Source organism: Macaca mulatta, chromosome 10, assembly GCF_049350105.2.
Source record: "Macaca mulatta isolate MMU2019108-1 chromosome 10, T2T-MMU8v2.0, whole genome shotgun sequence".
Classification (NCBI taxonomy): domain Eukaryota; kingdom Metazoa; phylum Chordata; class Mammalia; order Primates; family Cercopithecidae; genus Macaca; species Macaca mulatta.
The window spans coordinates 14,488,480-14,506,587 of NC_133415.1; the positions used below are offsets into that span (position 1 = coordinate 14,488,480).

At 58.6% G+C, this 18,108-nt stretch overlaps 1 protein-coding gene across 13 annotated transcripts; it reads right to left on the reverse strand.

The window, feature by feature from the left end:
• Positions 1–1,056: 1,056 nt before the first annotated feature.
• On the reverse strand, positions 1,057–12,873 carry KCTD17 (potassium channel tetramerization domain containing 17). 13 transcript variants are annotated; one of them, XM_015150265.3, is made up of 9 exons: positions 12,660–12,867; positions 11,402–11,510; positions 8,016–8,107; positions 6,932–7,027; positions 4,998–5,123; positions 3,509–3,608; positions 3,256–3,327; positions 2,802–2,892; positions 1,057–1,911 (listed from the first exon to the last, which is right to left on the reverse strand). In XM_015150265.3, exons 1-9 carry the CDS (start codon positions 12,846–12,848, stop codon positions 1,842–1,844), a joined length of 945 nt encoding a protein of 314 aa, XP_015005751.2. In that variant the 5' UTR covers positions 12,849–12,867; the 3' UTR covers positions 1,057–1,841.
• Positions 12,874–18,108: the final 5,235 nt, after the last annotated feature.

Below are 18,108 nucleotides of genomic sequence, written 5' to 3' on the forward strand. Positions count from 1 at the left end.
TTTCGGACCCCTGAGGGCAGTTGTGACGGAGCCGGGGGACCCGCTGGAGGTGAGGGTGGGTGCTCAAGTGTGGACAACTCTTTCTGGAAGCCTAACTGGGAGCGGAAGGGACAGAGGGCGCTTCAGAGGGGCCCTAGACTGAAGAGGGGTTTTTCCAGCATGGGCGCTGCTGCCAAGTCTGTGGGTGAATGAGGCAGAAGGGGAACCAGGGACGGGAAGCACCCACCTGGGTCCTGCCAGGAGGAGCCGGGGCAGCTGGGCGAGCAGGGGGCGTCTCCAGAGCAGGTGGGCAGAACACATGCAGAATCCCTTGGGTGATCTGGAATCACCGTGGGCCCTACCCCAGTCTTCGTCGGAATCCTGGAGGGGTGGGGGATGTCATCTGTTCTCCTAACAAGCCTCCTGGCGACTCTTTTGCAAGGATAGTTGGACCCCAAAAGTGAGGCCAGCTTTGAAGTGGAGCGTCCTCAGGGGAAGTGGCGAGGCCCTCCAGGCTTGAGCTGGCAAGAGGGTGCCCCTGCCCCAGCCTATGGAGGGCCTGCGCCCTAGGGGCTCACTGCCCGGCAGGATTTCCTCGAGCAGCGGGTAGGCTCGGCAGGACTGGGGAGTTGAAGGAACTGGCCAGGGTGGGTGGAGGTCTGGGGTCTGGGCTGGGTCCAGCAGGCTCAGAGAAAGGAGAGGGCGGGGTGTTTATATTTCCCGGGATTTCGGGCAGAGGGGTGGCAGCAATAGGGAGGGACGGAGGTGGCCCAGGTGTTAGAATAGAAGTGGGGGTGGCGGCGTCCTGAGAGGTTTAGGATGTGGCAGAGGCAGCCCAGGGCTCTCCCTAGAGTTCTGTTTTCTGGCTCCTGGCCAGGTAGGGCAGGTGCTTTGGTATCTGGCCCCAGGGCAAAGGATGTAGCCAGTTCCCCAAGCCCTCCCTGCAACACACCCAGGAAAATGACAACAGGGCAGCGTCCCTGGGCTTTCAGGAGAAAGCTGCATTCCTCTGGGCCAGTCTACCACACCTTGAGTTCCCCAAAAGTGGCCCAGAGAAAGAGAGGGTGACAGCCAGGCTGGGCTGTTCCTTCGGGTTTTATTACACGGTGGGGTCCGACATAGCCGAGAAGCAAGGACCCATTCCAGGAATTCAAACACAGGACGGCCGCTGGCTCAGCCGCCACACCCACTCTCCCCGGGCAGTTCCTGAGTCCTCCACCGCCCCTGCCCAGCCCCTTCTGCTGCCTCTCCCCGCCCCCCAGGCCAGGCGCTGGGCCAGCAATGCAAATGGCTGGGGATGGGATCACCAAGGTGAAGGCCAAGCCACCTACCCCTACTCTGACAGGCCAGCTCCCCACAACCTGCATCCCCAATACCTGAATCTCCATTTGCAAACACAGTGTTACGCCCAGGGGTTGGGCTGGGTCCTTCCCATCCCAGGGCAGCTGAAGGTGGGCGGCCCCTATATACTGCCCGAGGGCCTTCAGGGACCTTGCTCCTCTGTGCACCCTCACAACAACCCTGTGAGGTAGGTGGGGTGGGAGGAGTTACCCCCTGGACTAAGGCTCAAGGAGGCGATGTGACTGGGCCAGGAAGGAGTGCATCCGCCATGCAGCAGGGGAGCCCGGGAAAGGGGACGCGGGGGCTGGAGACACACAGCCAGACATTGCCACACGTCCGCCATGAGCAGTCGGCTCTGCCCAGAGATCCTGGGGCCCACCTTGGGCCTTGAGAGGTCCCGGGGGCCCCCGCCCCGCCCCGGCCCTGGAGGCAGGGGTGAGTCACAGCCCCACAGGTGCAGACAGAGGAGCTTCTTCCTTCTCAGGCCCGGGGCCCACCCCATGGTACAAAAATAAAGGATTTCAGATGGGAACCCCAAGTCCCTGGAGGTGATCTGGGGCCTCACATCCGGGTGCCTCTGGCTTGTAACAGCTAGAAAAAAAAGAGGGGAAGGACAGGAGGATGGGAGGGACGGAGGTGGGGCCGGGAAGGAGGGGGTGATGCAGGGCCAGGGGGTGGAGGAGATTGAAGGGGTGGGGAGAGGGAGAGAGAGAGAGGCAGTTGAGTCACAGGCTTCCTTCTGGAGAAGGCGATGGGGCTGAGGCCCAGAGAAGGTGGATTCAGAATTGAGTGGGGGAGGAGCAGGAAGGGTGCCCAACTAACCCATCCAGGAGCCCCATGCCCTGTCTTGGGCTCAGTGGCAGCCACCTACAGAGGCCAGATTCTGCCAAGACTCTTAAGGGGGTGGGATGGGGGTTGGTCAGGCTGGGAAAAGCACTGATGCCCCAGGCGAAAGGAGCCACGGAGAGCAGCTGTTTGTCCCCGTTTTAGAGGCAATTGTGGCCCAGAGAGGGACAGTGACTTGCCCAAAGTCACACAGCAGGAAGAAAAGACTGGGGTGGGGGCTTGTGGGCATGTGGCCAGGTTTTTTTCTGACACTCTGCAATCCTTAAGCCAGCTCTGGCTGACACTTCATAGGCCAAGGGTATCCAAAAGTGGCCTGTCCTCCCCATCCCCACAGAAATAGGGGATGCCACAAGGCAGTGACACAGGAGCTCCTGGATGTGCAGGGACTCGGCCAAGGCCTCTGGCTTCAGCGGGTCCCTCCCTCCCCGCAAGCCTGGCTCTGGTGCTGATGGGCTGGTGGGAAAGTTCCCACTCCCTAACTTTCTTCTCTCAGAGCTTCACCCCCAAGGCCAAGGTCGGATGAGAAACTTTGGTGGGTGGAGATAATCAGCCGAAAGCTCGGCTCAAGTCCAAGGATCAAGAGATGAGCACCCTCCTCGCTCCACCCCTCCCTCCAGCACCGCCAAGCTACAAACCAGGGATGGCAGCTCTGGGGGCGGGCGAGGGGCCGAGGAGAAGCCCTCACTGCAAGCTCAGCCTCAGGTCTGAGAGAGTGCGGACGGGAACCTGCAAGGAGGAAACGTGAGGAGGAGGCCGGGAGGAGAGGAGGCGGGGCAGGGCCTGCGGCCGGGGCCCAGCCTCAGTGGTGCCCGGCAGGGTTGGTGGGCACAGAGAAGGTGCAGCTGCGCCCCTCCTCCCCGGGCTGGGAGGCAGGAGGTACCAGAAGGGGCGCAGGAGGCGGCAGGCAGGACGCTCTGGGATGCAGGGCCAGGGGGCCTGGGTGGAGGGCACGGGAGGCTGGGACCAGGGCAGACCCGGGATGGAGGCGTGAGCAGGCAGAGAGAAAACCCGGACAGGGGCAGAGAGGGAAGAGGCAGGGTGCAGATGAGATCCAGGAGGAAGAAGAGGTGGATGAAGATGAGGCAGGACCTCCAGCGGGAAGCGGAGGAGGAGGCAGTGGTGGGAGGGAGAAAAGGTTAGCGGGATCCTGAGATGACTGGGCTGCAAAGAGAAAGTGAGAGAAGGGATGGTTATGCGGGTGAGGCGCCAGGCAAGTGGCTGAGCTAACCCTGGTGCCCCCCCAGCAGCCCCGGGGCCCCCGGTTCTGCAGCTGGCTCCAGCAGGGAGTGGGCGGGAGGCTCCGACTTTGCTTAGCAATCATCCTCCTGGGGGTTGGCTGCACCTTTCTCCTGTGCATCTGCCTCCACCTGCACCTGTTCCACCTCCACCTCCTCCACCTCCTCCTCCTGCTGCTGCTGCTCCTCCAGCTGCTCCTCCGTGCTCTGTGAACCAGCCGGCGGACCCAGGGAAGAAAGAGTGGAGACACTAACAGAGGGGCCAGGGCCTGCTGGCTATCCCCAAAGACCCAGTCTCAGGCAAGGTGAAAGGGACCTCAGGAGAGGGAAGGGCTCCAGCCACAGAAGCTGGGGGCATCTTCTCCAGTCCCCCGGGCGGCTTGGGGAGGGCCTGGGGAAAGCAGCTGAGGATGGGGTGCTGTGGTCATGCTCTGGGGTCAGCCTGGCTGCTGTTACATAGAGTGAGGCTACAGCGAGGGCATGAAGCAGAACGGGGAGGGTGTGGGACTGGGGTATCCCTGAGGGGTGCCTGGGAAGGCCTTGTTTGGAAAGACTGCTCCTGAGTAGAAATGTGGCCAAGGAAGCCCCAGGGCAGACACCACCCAGATCTGGGATGCCACCAGGTCTCTGACACCCCAGGTCCAGGGGCTTTGGCCCAAAAAGGCAGAAGGAGCAGGCTCGCTCTGCACCCTTGCAGGGCAGCACCAGCCCTGGCAGTGGTGGGGGTGGGTGGGCAGGCAGGGTGCGTCACAGCAGGACAGGGAGGCAGACAGACAGACAGACAGGAAGCCAGAGATCAGCCTCCACTGTGCAGGGCTGGGCCCCAGGTGGGGCAGCCTGCCTTCTTCCCAGCCTGGTTCACGCCTGCTCTGTGGCTCTGCCGAAGGCCCTTGGGACTTCCCACCACAGCACTGTGTCCAGGGTGGCAGGACCCCCGCTCGGCCCCCTCCCCACAGTGGTACAGTGGATGCTGCCAGGGCACTCTCAGGAGGCTGCCTCAACAGGCCAGGCAGACACACAGGACTGGCAGCCACCAGGCTGCCCCCATCCTGCAGAGCGGCCAAGGAGGGGGCCTGGGAAAGGGGCAGGAGTTACAGCGGTGGCTTCCCCATCCTGGCTCAGGCCAGCTGGGGACATGCACCCGTCCCTGGGGAATAAACGGCCATGTGGGATCCCAGAAGCTCCAGGCTCCAAGGCACCACAAAGAGTACGTGATCCTCCCCTCTCACTTCAGAGAGCACAGCAAAGGTGCCGGGAGAGGACAAGCCCTGTCCTAAGTCATACAGAGTGCCACGCTGTGCCCTGACCCCTAGTCCATGCCACAGTGCCTGGTGGCCACTACGCGGCCCCCTTCACGCAGCCTCTGAGTCCACTCCGGCCGCACCCTGGGATGCTCTCATCTCACTGCTCCCAGCCTGGGCCTGGGTAACGGCAGGTGGCATGGGATGGATGGCGGTGGCTGTGAGCATGGGGTTGTGCATGGGCAGCAGGGGTAGAGAGGTGGAGGGATGGTGCAGGCGCAGGGGTGGGAGAGGCGGGGAGGGTGGAGGGAGACAGGAACCTTCTCTGGACACAGGCTGAGGCGGGTGGGCTCACCTTGGTTTTGCGGCTGGACTCTGAGCTCAGCCCATTCGGGGAGCTGTGGAGCTCCTTGGACACCACACACAGGAACTCTGCCTGGTCCTCGCTGCCGTAGTTGTAGGAGGAGCCGATGTTCACCAGCTAGAGGGGCGGAGCATGGGGAGAAAGACGCAGGTTGGTGTTAGGGGCCGTGGGGCCGGGTAGGGCAGACCTCGGCACTCAAATCAAGACACCAGCTCAGGTTCTGCTCTTGTGGCTTGCCGGGCCCGCTCCCGGGTTTGTAGAGGGCACCTCTGGGCAGGAGGATGGAGTCTTCCCCCTTGCAACCTGTGCCTGTGGTCTGTGCCCCAGGACCAGCCTCTCCGCCTGGCTTGGCTGGTCCGATCCCTGGTGGAGGGTGGCAGCATTACCGCTGTCCCCGCCAGCACCCCCAGCCTAGCACCAGAGCCAGGCGGCCCTTCTCTAAATGCAGGCGGAGGCCTCTAAAGGGCGGCTGTCCCCCGTTCCAGATGTGGCTGACACAGGACAAGGTTGCAGGGTGGCATTGACAAGGTGGAGCCCCACAGAATATTCCCTTCACTCGTGGAAGCAGAGGTGGGACAGGTGGTCCACTCCTGAGACCAAAGGGCAAATGACCAATGGCCCCTGGCCTGCCTGCTCAGCCTCTGAGAGCCTGTGCAATTGCCAGAGACGCCCAGAGGCTCTCAGAGTGGCCCTACCTTTGTTCCAGGGTCCCTAGAATAACCACGCCCACAGAGCCCTTTTGGCTAAGAAATAAGAAAGTTCTTCCAGGTGATGAATCTCATTCAGCAATCAGGGACCCTGGAGGGACTCTCAGGCCTGCTGAAGGCCTCACAGCCAGGAAGGGGTGGAGCAGGGAATGGCATCGGGGGTCCCAAGTCCTTTCTGAGGGTCGCATACTTCAATATGGATTTCTAATGATTTGCACGACACTAGTGCCAACATAGGGAGTCCTACGGAGGGCTGTAAGCTTTACTGATGGCCCTTCTAATCTTCACAACAGTCCTACAGAGGAGGTACTGTTAGCCCACTTCACCGATGAGGAAATGGGCCCGTGGAGGAGATGCAACTTGTCCAACGTGGCAGGCATGTCCGTGGCGAGGCCCAGGGGTGAAGCCAGGCCTCTGGCTCTGCACTGGGCCCATTCTTCCATCCCTCCAGGCCATCCTGGGGGCCCCGACCTTCTGCCTTGCAGTCTCCATGTGCCAGGGAGCGTGTGGGTAGGTGTGGAGAAAGGTTAGCCAAGACCCTCTCCTTCTTTAAAGGCACTTTTGACCCTGGGCTCACTTTCTGGCTCTGCTCCTCTGGAAACCTGAGAGGTGGGAGGTCAGCTGCATGACTAGGGATAAAGTGCCTTGGGATAAGGATCTCCCGATGGGTAAACTGCATCTGGACTGGGAGGAACCATCGCTCACCACAAAGACCTCACGGGAAGTCACTGCTTTGGGCTCCCCTGCATGTTGCAATGCTGGCCGCTGGGCATGTCCCCTGCAGAGACCCTGAACACTGTGCATCAGGAACTGCTGGATCACGTGGTGCTGACTCAGTTCTAAGAGGCGCTGACTCCAGGTGGACTCCGCTCACCTATGTGGATCTGGTCTCCTTGTACCTGGGCTGTCACTCGGGGGCCAGAGACTCGCTCATGCCACCAGACAGATCACCACCTGGTTGCTGTGAGGACTCCCACCAACAAGGATGCCCCGTGCTGCCCTGTGGCCACTGGGGCTCCTGTCCTCTCTCTCTCGGTTAACCTGCCACAAAGTGTGGTCTCTCCTAACCTTGTTTAGTTTGATTTCAGAAGACCCCTGGGGCAGCGGGGAATGTGGTGGGGAACCCAAGGCTGGGGCTGCAGGAAGGGAGGGGCCTGCTTGGTCAGAGGCCAGGAAGCCCTAGGGTGGTCCTGGTGGCATGCCCCATCCCCAGCGCACCTGCTCGAAGCGCCAGCCGTCAGACATGGTGGAGACCATCTGCGTGAGCTCCTCCTCCTGGCACTGTAGCACGCGGTACACGTGCTTAGGCGGGACCTGGGGGCAGAAGGGTCACATAGAGGGCACCTGTGGGAGCACCAGGCACCCCAGGAGGGGCATGAGCACCTCCTGCCACCACCCCCGCAACATACCCAAAGAAGGAGAGAGGAAGAGAAAGAAGAGGTGGCTGCGGGGAGGCAGCCATGCTCTGAGTGCCTGCTCCTCACCAGGCATTCACCAGACGCCATCTCACTTAATCCTTCCAAGAATCCTAGGCATTATGGGACTTTCCATTGAGGCTCAGAGAGGTCCAGTTACTTGCCCAAGGTCACCCAGCTCAAGGGTGGAGACAGAACCAGAACACAGGTAATTCAAGAAAGAACATGGGTGGGGCTTGGGGAACATTCTGGGTCACCCTCAAGGAGTCAGGCCCTCAAGGAGACACAGAGCCTCCCCTCTTCAATCCCGTGGGCCTGGGAGATGGTTCCTCACTACCTGTCCCCCAACCCTTACACATCCCCAAGAGCAGGCGGAAAATCTCCCTCCCTCTTCCTGCAGACTGGCCAGGGAGGCCCAGGCTCCAGGCTCACAAATGCCAGCCCCAACAGCCTGTGCCGAGCCCACCAGGCGACCATCTGATGCCACGAAATGCACAATTTGCTAATCCTGCATTGCCCTCTGCAGGGCACCCTGTACCTCCACACTGACCCCCTTCTGCCTATGAGGAAGGGATGGGTGTGCCATTCCCACCCCTCTCTATCCCATAAGAGGAAATCAAGGTCCAGAGAGGGCGAGCCTGGCCCAACATCACAGAGCAAATGGGGCTGAGACAGGGACTGAACCCCAGTGTCCATCTCCCAGTCTGGGGCTGTGCTGGGCAGCCTGGGAGCCGAACAACCACGCCTCTCCTTACAGGCCAGCCTGGTCTCCCCATGATAAACACTGGTCCTGTCTTTTCCAACCTCCTCTGCCTCCCGCCCCGTCTCCCAGCCTCCCTCTCCCCACCGGCCCCTGCCCTGGCATGTATGTTGCCCCTGCTCCCAACCTGGGTCACCGTGTAGTCCTTCTCTTCCATCCGGTCTTTGATGATGCGGATCAGTGGGCCGATGTTGTAGAACTCGGCTTCCTCCAGGACCCCTGGCACAGACAGAACAGATCCCAGGTCACTCCTTCTGCCTCCATGCCCCATTCTCCTCTTGTTCCCTCCACCCCGGAACCCACCTCCTGCTCCGATCACCCGCCCTGAGGGTGAGCTGAGTGTCTGTGAGCTCAGGGGTCAAGCAAAAGGGAGCATTTCCTTCACTGGATCCCACGCTTCTTGTGGAAGGGGCTGAGAGGCTGCCACACAGCTCTGCTGTGCTGAGCGTGGTGACCCAGGGGCACCTGCCAGGCCACAGTCTGGGGCAGCTTTAGGGCCATCAAGAGACAGCAGGGTCATTGGGACTGATCCCCAGAATGTCACCATGAGCAGGGCCCTGCCTAACTCCCGATCATGTGCTCCTATTTATTAAGCACACTCTAAGTGCTAGGCGCATTACGTTTTTGAATTCTCAGAACTAGAAGGAGGTACTTTCATCATCCGCATTGAACAACTGGGAAAACTGAGGCTCCCAAAGAGAAGCCGCTTGTCCAAGGTCACACAGCTGGTAAGTGGCAGAGGGAACTCAAGTACCGCAGACTCCAGAGCCCTTGTCTTCCCACTGTGAGTACATACCCTTGTGACCACACGTTCCCCCAACTGCCTCACTTTACAGTTTGCAACACCCCACACGAGCTCATCACAAGTCCCAGGGATGTGAGGAGAGCCGGCCTTACTGTCCCCATCTGACAGTTAAGTTAATCTGGGAGATGAAGATGTCAGCCTACCAGTGAAGCGATGAGCCTCCAGCTGTTTCCACTCCCCTAGGCTCCCAGAAGGCAGGGGACCTTCGGGCCCTTTCCTTGACTGGCCTCTGGGCTCCCTGGGGACAGGTCTCAAATGAGCTGAATGTGTGTGTTCCCCAAAAATCCACCTGCTGAAAACTGTGATGCGATTAGGAGGGGAGGTAATGAGATCAGGGGATACAGTCCCCAGGGTGGGATCGGTCTTCCTATAAGAAAGATTGATTGGATGTGAGGGTGATCTGGCTGTGACGTCTGTCACCCCACTGAATCGCCAGGGTTGATTTAGCGGATCTGGCTGGCTAGGTGCATGTCCCCTTCCTCCCTCACCGCTCCAGATGTGTCCCTCCCAAAACTGCCAGCTCCGTTGAAGAGGGCGACCACCCCCGATAGAGGACCAGTCTTTGGTCAAGGGTGTGTGAGTAGCTGCGCTGCCCTGCTAGAACCTCCAAACAAGCTCTCGAGAAGGGGCAGGCGGGGGCTAGCTGCCTCTCTTTCTGCCGTGTGAGGACACAACCAGAGGTCAGCAGTCTTCAGCCCAGAAGAAAGTCCTCACCAGAAGCTGCCACAGGGACCCGATCTCGGGTTTCTAGCCTCTAGGACCGAGAGAAATAAATTTCTGATTTTCACAAGCCACCCAATCTATGGTACTTCATGATTGCCGCCTGAAATGGCTAAGATGGGGCTCACATTTCTGATCTGCCCTCTGTCCCCGGGGCCCACACAGGACCGAACACAGAGCAGGAGGTCAGGGAGTGCTGCTACCTGATTGCGAGAATTATCCCCAGTGCCCTGGGCAGAGCCCTGCAGGTGACAGACAGCTAGCACCGCAACCCACATCCACCGGCCAGGCACTGAACTCCATGATGCATTGCTATTAACTCCTTTTATCCTCATGACAGCTCGGTGAGGTGGGTGTTATGGTCCCCCATTTCACAGATGGGGGCATGGAGGCAGAGAGGGGTTAGGTCACTTTCTCAATGTCACACAGCTAGTAAGTCTCATCTCAGATCCCCTATCCCCTGGATGAGCCCTAGCCCTGTGTGATCCCCTAGCCCCCGGACAGGCCCGCGTGATCCCCTAGCCCCCGGACAGGCCCGCGTGATCCCCTAGCCCCCGGACAGGCCCGCGTGATCCCGTAGCCCCCGGACAGGCCCGCGTGATCCCCTAGCCCCCGGACAGGCCCGCGTGATCCCCTAGCCCCCGGACAGGCCCGCGTGATCCCCTAGCCCCCGGACAGGCCCGCGTGATCCCCTAGCCCCCGGACAGGCCCGCGTGATCCCCTAGCCCCCGGACAGGCCTGCGTGATCCCCTAGCCCCCGGATAGCCCTGTCTGATCCTCTAGTCCCGGACAGGCCTGTCTGCAGGTGTGGGAATAGCAGGGCTTTGAGAACGCAGGGCGTGTAAACAGGTGCTGGCTGTGACGCAGCTTGGGTGTTTACTTCCTTCCCGGCGGGGCCTGCTCCTGAGCCTAGGCCACTCCCATGGTATCTGTGCTCCCACAGGGATTAACAGGGAAGCTGTGGGGTTCTGCAGGGCCAGGTACCCACAGTGGACTCTGGTGTTGCGGCCCTGACCTGCTAGAGAGTTGCTGGGCCTCCAGACCACTGTGTCCCATAGGGCTCAGGGAGGGCAGACCATGGCCCAGAGCAGGAAGGCATGCACAGATGCAGGTGCTGTCTGTGCACAGGATTCATGACATCTCCCTCCAGGAGGCAGATCACCGCCCCCATTTAACAGATACCAGTGGAGACGCAGCGAGGAGAAGTGACATGTTCAAGCTGGTCTGGCTGGATCAGCTGACCCAGAGCCACACCCTGTGTCCCAAAGAAGAGTTAACTTGGCATTGACTCTAGTCCTTGCCCCTGGCTGGGGCTCTGCTAACAGGTCGTTCTTCCAGACACGGCTTCCCCACTGTTTGTTAGGCCCAGATATGGGCATATCCAGGGCCCCTGCCACCTAGGCCTGGGGATAACCAAAGCCCCACTGGGAAGCAGACTCCCCCCTCCCCTGCCTCCACCCACAACCAGCACTGTGCCGCACAGGCTGCCAGACTTAGTGAACAGTCACCCGCTCCACCCACTTACAAGCCCTCACCAGGCAGAATTGGAGATACTGGATCAGCCAGAGAAAGAGAGAGAGAGCGCTCTCCCCATGCCTGTCAACACCAAATTCCTGTCACCCCAGCCTCCGGATGTGACGGTCCACATCTGGCTTCCTAGGAGGCCAGAGAGAAAGGGCATCACAGCCCACCGCAGAGGCCACAGGGCATTGCTGACTTCCTCTATCCCCTGCGCGTGTGTCTTTGTCACCTCCCTGACAGCACCCTGGGAAAGCTTGAGCCCGTCCGCTTGGCAGAGCCCCAGGCTGGGCACAGGCAGATGCTTGGGAATCAGACTCGTCCGGATGGGAAGAGGCAGGAAACAACGAAGCAGGCAGACGGCCATCCTGGTTGTCCAAATGGCTTGGGGCCTCCACAGAGGGCCCTGGCAGGCTGCAGAGGGCCGGGCTAGGATGTGGGCCCCAGGCCAGTCCCCTGAACCAACTCACCCTCCTCAGCCATGTCCTTGTCCAGCACCAGCTTGCCATGCCGGAGGAAGTTCAGGATGGGCCCGAAGTAGGTGGGGTCACGGTCAATGAGGTAGGCCCCGGTCTCATCCTATGGAGGTGAGGGATGCTCCGTGAGCGAAGAGTGAGGCCTCTCCCAGGCCAACCCCACACATGCACAGGGAGGGAAGCGAGTCCAGGGAGAGCTCTTCCCTGGATGGAGCAGGCACAAAGGAGCAAAAAGGCACTGGGGTCAGGTGGACCTGAGTTCAAACCCTGCTTCTGACTTTTCCTGAATGTGTGACCTTAGGCTAATGATTTGGCCTCTTTGAGCCTCACTCCTCTCCTCATCATCAGGGGTCGCTGTGAGCATCTGGTGACAGGAGGTCTGAGTGGCAACTGGGCCAGCACAGGGCTCAGAGAATGTCCCTCTTAGAAGCTGTCCCCTGATGCCAGCCCCACTGTCGCCCCCAGGTCCCCAGGCTTTCAGGGAATGTTTACAAGTTTCCAAAGAAGCCACTATCTCACTGGACATTCAGGCAGGCAGGGAGGCAGAGTGGGCTTCCATGCGACTCTACAGAGAGATGGGAGACATTGAGAGGCGAGGCGACTTGCCAAAGGCCACAGCATCGGAAGGTCACGGATGGGGGACAGGAGACCTTAGAGGTCATCTTCAGACCAGCCCTTCGTGTTACAGATGAGGAAGGAGGCTGAGCGCAGTGCAGGGAAGGGTCCGACCCAAGGTCGCAGCAGGCAGCGTGCAGCAGAGTCAGGGTGGGTGCTCAGAAACAGTGCCCGCTGGGCCAGCGCTCCTTCTAGATTCAGCCCGCTCAAAAGGCGCCCCAGGGCTCCTCCATCCAGCTAGCTCCCTGCACCCCTCCGCCACCCACATCCCAAAGGGCAGGAGAAGTAGCCTCGTCGACTCCTTCCCCAGAGCAGGAGTCCCCTTTGGGAGGGAGGAAAGGCCCCAGGTATCTCCCTGTCCACTGCCCCAAAGGAGAAGGTGAGACCCCGATCCAGGGCGGCTGGAGAGCTTCTAATGGCCGCGACCTGCGGTGTCCCGTTGCCACGGCAATGGGCACATCCCTCACTACCAGACCCACCTCCCCCTTCCCTCCTCCTGCCGCTTCTTCCCGCCTCCAGTTCCTCGGAAATGAACGCAGCCGGGTCCCCAGCCTGGCGGGCGAGCCAGGCCCGACAGCCCTGCGTCGGGCCAGCAGAGGACCCACCGCCCGCTCGCCGCCCACCCCGGGGGCCTCACCCGGTCCGACTGCAGCTCTTCCCCCTGGCACAGGCGGCTGAGGAAGGACTTCTGCTCGCGGCACAACGTCTGCCGGGTGGTCAGGAACACCGTGCCCCCGACGTTGAGCCGCACCCACTTGCCCCAGCCGCCTGCGGCGCGGCCGCCCGCCCCCGCCGGCGGCGCTCCCTCCCCGGCCTCCATCCTCATCGCCGGCCGCGGCGTCTGCATCCTCCTCCCGGGCGCGGGGGGCGGGAGGGAATCACGCGCGGGGCAGGCCGGGAGCTGTAGTCCGCGCCTCCTGGCTCCGCGTGGGCCGCGGGGAGGGTCCCGCCCCGCGCTGCTCCCGCCCCGCGCTGCTCCCGCCCCGCGCTGCTCCCTCCTCGCGCAGCTCCCGCCCCCGGTCCCGCCCCGCTTCGCCCTTCCCTGCAGGCCCGCAGTCTGGGCTAGTGAAGCTAAATCACTGTGTATGGGGAAGGTCGAACTCCCGAACTCTGGGAAAAGAATGAGTGCTTCCCCAAATCGCAGTCTTCCCATTGGTCCGAGCGTTTTTGTTTTTCCTTTGTGCCATCTGCGTCATCCAACTGCTGATAAGGGAAGAAACTTCCCCGACGAGGAATCCCCATAGCATTGACCCGCATGTGTTTCGTCATATTTTTTCATTTGCCCGTTGTGTGTATCGGGGTGGGGGCGGGGTGGGTGGGAGTGGGTTCTTTCCTTCATCTAAGTTCTTGGAGAACGACATAGCTGGACCTGAGGTTGGCTGAGCACCTGTATGCCAGACACTTTGCGTAAGTGTGTTATTCATTTAAGCTCTCAGCAGCCCTGTGAGTCTGGTATTTTGGGATATACCCATTTTACAGATGAAGCCACAGAAGCTAAGTGACCGCTCTACTCACATAGCTGGTGAGTGAGTACCCGCCAAGGCCTCTTTCCTGCTCCCCGACCATGGAATGTCAGGGATCCTTGGGAAGGACTTCTAAGGAGGAAGAGTAGAGCAGGCCCTGGATCCCAGTCAGGAGAACTGAGTTTCCATTCTGGCTTTTGGCTGTTCTCAGTTTTTCCAAGTCCTCCCCAAGCAGGAGGAGGGATTAGTTCTGCGGGTGGCTTTCTGAGTTATTTCCCAGTTAACTTGGAGGGGGACTGTCATTCTGTGGACCTCAGGATGGGGAAAGGGACCCCACCATGTGGTCTGGGACCAGGGAGGGACAGAGGCTGACAAGGAAGCTGTTTCCTTAGCTTCCTCTCCTTACTGGTTTCAGTCCTGGTCCTGGCCTATGTGGGAGAGGCTCCCCTCACTGATCCAATGTCACACACAGCTAGCCTGAACACTGGGCATCCTGGCCCTGTATTGGGAGAAGTTTCCCTGTTACCACTCAATGCCCTGGTTTCTGCATAAAGCTTTTCTCCTTGGCAGGGAGTGGATCAAAGGTGTACTGGAATCCTGCTACTTAAAATTCACCAGGTGTGTCCTGAGCAACTTCCTCTCTGAGCCTTGGCTTTCTGCCTTGCCAAATGGAACTTACAATAGTTGTGACCCCAGAGCATTGTTGTGAAGATTAAGTTATGAAATGTCTGTAAATACCTAGCATAGGCTGGGTGCGGCGGCTCACACCTGTAATCCCAGCACTTTGGGAGGCCAAGGCTCACTTGAGCCCGGGAGTTCAAGACCAGCCTGGACAGCATAGTGAGACCCCTGTCTCTCTCTCTCTCTCTCTCTCTTTTTTGACATAGAGTCTCACTCTCTCACCCAGACTGGAGTGCCGTGGCACCATCTCGGCTTACTGCGACCTCTGCCTTCTGGGTTCAAGCAATTCTCATGCCTCAGCCTCCTGAGTAGCTGGGATGACAGGCATGCATCACCACGCCTGGCTAATTTTTGTATTTTTAGTAGAGATAGAGTTTCACCACGTTGGCCAGGCTGGTCTCGAACTCTTGAGCTCAAGTGATCCTCCTGCTTTCGCCTCCCAAAGTGCTGGGACTACAGGTGTGAACCACCGCGCCTGCCCCCCCATCTCTATTTTTAAAAATAAAATGATAGAAAACAAGAAAAACAGTGGGGCGTGGTGGCTCATGCCTATAATCCTAGCACTTTGGGAGGCCAAGGCAGGCGAATCACAAGGTCAGGAGTTCAAGACCAGCCTGACCAACATGGTGAAACCCCTTCTCTACTAAAAATACAAAAATTAGCCGGGCACGGTGGCACACACCTGTAATCCTAGCTACTCGGGAGGCTGAGGCAGGAGAATCACTTGGACCCGGGAGGTGGAGGTTGCAGTGAGCTGAGATCATGCCATTGCACTCCAACCTAGGTGACAGAGTGAGACTCCATCTCAAAAAAAAAAAAAAAAAAAAAAAAAAGAAGAAGAAGAAAGAAAACCAACAAAAAAACACCTTGCAGAGTCCCTGGCATTTATTATGTTTGAATGCATGAATGGGTGAATGAGACGGGATGTGAAGTGGCCTTGAAAGATTGGCAGGACTGCTGGCACTTAGTGAGGCCTTAACCATTGTCAGCTAAAGCAAAACTAGAGCAGGAGATACTTCTTCATCCACGCAAGGGTGGCAGGCAGGAGAGTGACACGGTCAGATTTGCAACATGGATCAACCTAGGTTGCAGGGAGGGTGGTTTGAAGCAAAGAGAGACCAGTTAGGAGACCACCTGCATCTGGTTCAAGAGTAGGGGGAGCCCAGGCCGAGCGTGGTGACTCACACCTGGAATCCCAGCACTTTGGGAAGCCAAGGAGGGTGGATCACCTGAGGTCAGGAGTTTGAGAGCAGCCTGGCCAATATGATGAAACCCTGTCTTTACTAAAAATATAAAAAATTAGCCAGGCGTGGTGGTGCACGCCTGTAATCCCAGCCAACAAAGTGTCAGAGAAAAGGGTCCAGGGAGGGTCTCGGGAGGTGGGGAGAAGGGAGGGTGGACGGAGTGGGGAAAGAGAAAAGAACAAAGCTGGATAGGGAGGAATAAGGGCATTCCCGAGGCCAGGTGTGGGCCAATTGGGATGAAACAAGTTGACCTGAGGAGAAGTTGGGAAGGTGTCAGATGTAGTGTCTCACGCCTGTAATCCCACCACTTTGGAAGGCCAAGGTGGGAGGATCTCTTGAGTCTAGGAGTTCAAGACCACCCTGGACAACACAGCAAGACCGCCGTCTCTACAGAAAATTAAAAAAAAATTAGCCAGGCTTGGTGGCATGTGCCTGTAGTCCTAGCTACTGGGGAGACTGGGGTGAGAGGATACCTTGAGCCCAGGAGATCGAGGCTGCACTGAGCCATGATCACACCACTGCACTTCAACCCGCGTGACAGAGTGAAACCCTGTCTCAAAAAAACCAAAGTCAGAAAGGTGAGTTAGAGCCCCCACGTTTCCTGGGCCAGCCCTTGCCCACCTAGGGCTGCCTCTCTCTACTGAGGCATGTGGATGCTGCGACAGAACTTGGATAGCACCGAGTCTTTCAGCAAAGGAGGAGCGTCGTCAGTGTGGCATTTGGGGAATCTTAACCTGGCGTTGGTGCCAAGATAGATAGTTGGGGTGGGGGAAAGTCCCGGGGTCAGGGAGGGAGAAAGGGGGAGGGAAGGGTAAGAGCCAACATTTACATTGTCGGGGACCTACCCAGAGACCACCCCCACTTCCAGTAGCACCATTTTCTGGTCTGTTTCCCTCACTCTACAGTGTGAGCTCCCTGAGGACAGGCCCTGTCCCCATTCTGCCGTATTGCAGGTGTCAAAGATGTCAAACACTGGGCCTGACTTGGGAGGGGGATAAATGGAACAAGAACCCAAATACACTGGGAATGTCTTTAGGGCAGAGATGGACTCTTCTTCCTTCATGCTGTATTTCCATGTTATTTTAATTTTTTTTCTATTTATTTATTTATTTATTTATTTAGAGACCAAGTCTCACTCTGTCGCCCAGGCTGGAGTGCAGTGGTGCGATCTCAGCTCACTGCAACCTCTGCCTCCTGGGTTCAAGCGATTCTCCTGCCTCAGCCTCACGAGTAGCTGGGATTACAGACATGCACCACCACACCCAGCTAATTTGTGTGTGTGTGTGTATTTTTAGTAGAGACAGGGTTTCACCATGTTGGCCAGTCTGGTCTCGAACTCCTGGCCTCACGTGATCCATTTGCCTTGGCCTCCCAAAGTGTTGGGATTACATGTGTGAGCCACTGCGCCTGGCCTGCTTTTTTCTTGACACAGAGTCTTGCTCCGTCGCCTATGGTTCAAACAATTCTCCTGCCTCAGCCTCCTGAGCAGCTGAGACTACAGGCATCCACTACCATGCCTGGCTAATTCATATATTTATATTTTTTAGTAGAGATTGGGTTTCACCATATTGGCCAGGCTGGTCTGTAACTATTCACCTCAAGTGATCCATCCACCTCGGCCTTCCAAAGTACTGGGATTACAGATGTGAGAACCTGCCCCCATGTTATTTTATTTCACTGCTTCATGCTTCCCATGTGCCAGATACTGTCCTAAGTGCAACACCACACGTACTGTGTGTATCCAATGAAGACAACTTTACCATCTGCTGGGTACCACGGACCGTGTTCCAGGCATCCTGTAACAGCAGGAGCAGCAGCTGTCATTTATTGAGGGTTTGTTCTGGACCAAGTAGTGCCCATGTGTTTTTCCTGTAATCCTCACAGCAAGCTCATGAGATCCATCTTGTTCCCACCCTCATCTTACAGAGGGTGAGGCCGTGGCTCAGAGACCAGGGGTCCTTACTGGGTCATGCTGGACATGGCTACTGAGAACCGCGCTGGCCTCAAAGCCTGGTCTCGCTGGCTCTGAAGCTACAGCTGATAACCATTCTGCTCTCCGGCCTCCCATGGAACCCCACAGCACCCTTGCGGCAGGTGCTCTTGACGCCATGTTACAGATGAGGAAACTGCAGTCGCAGGGCTGGTCCAACACAGGCCTGTCTGAGCCGGGGGCAGGGCTGGTCTCCGCCGTCCCATAGGCGCTGCCTATGGGATACAGTCCTGGAGGAGCCAGGAAGGGACTTGGCCAGCATCTTTGGTCCCAAAGTGGAGGGAAAGGCTTTGTCTGGGCCAGTGTCACTCCCCCTCCTTTCCACAGAGACCCCAACCTATCCCTGGACACAGCGCTCTGCTCAACAAGCTTCTAAAATGCTCCCATCTGAACCCACAACCTCACCGGTGAGGGCCACAGCCAAGAGCCAGGTGGCAAGACCCGGGATGCTTACATAGAGCCGACAGATGCCACCACGTCCCTGCCCGTGCCTGGGCTTTGTCCGGATGAAGCCATGTTTGGGTTGGGAAAGGGTGCACCCACCTCTGAAAAGGACGCTTGGCCCCTCCCCACAACCAACCCAGCATTCAGGCCACGGCTGGACTTGCTGAGCACCCACTATATATGCCAGACATTGAAACACAGAGATGAAGATGCCAGAGGTGGCCTCTGCCCTAGGGAAGGCTTTGGTTTGGGGTAGGTGGGCTT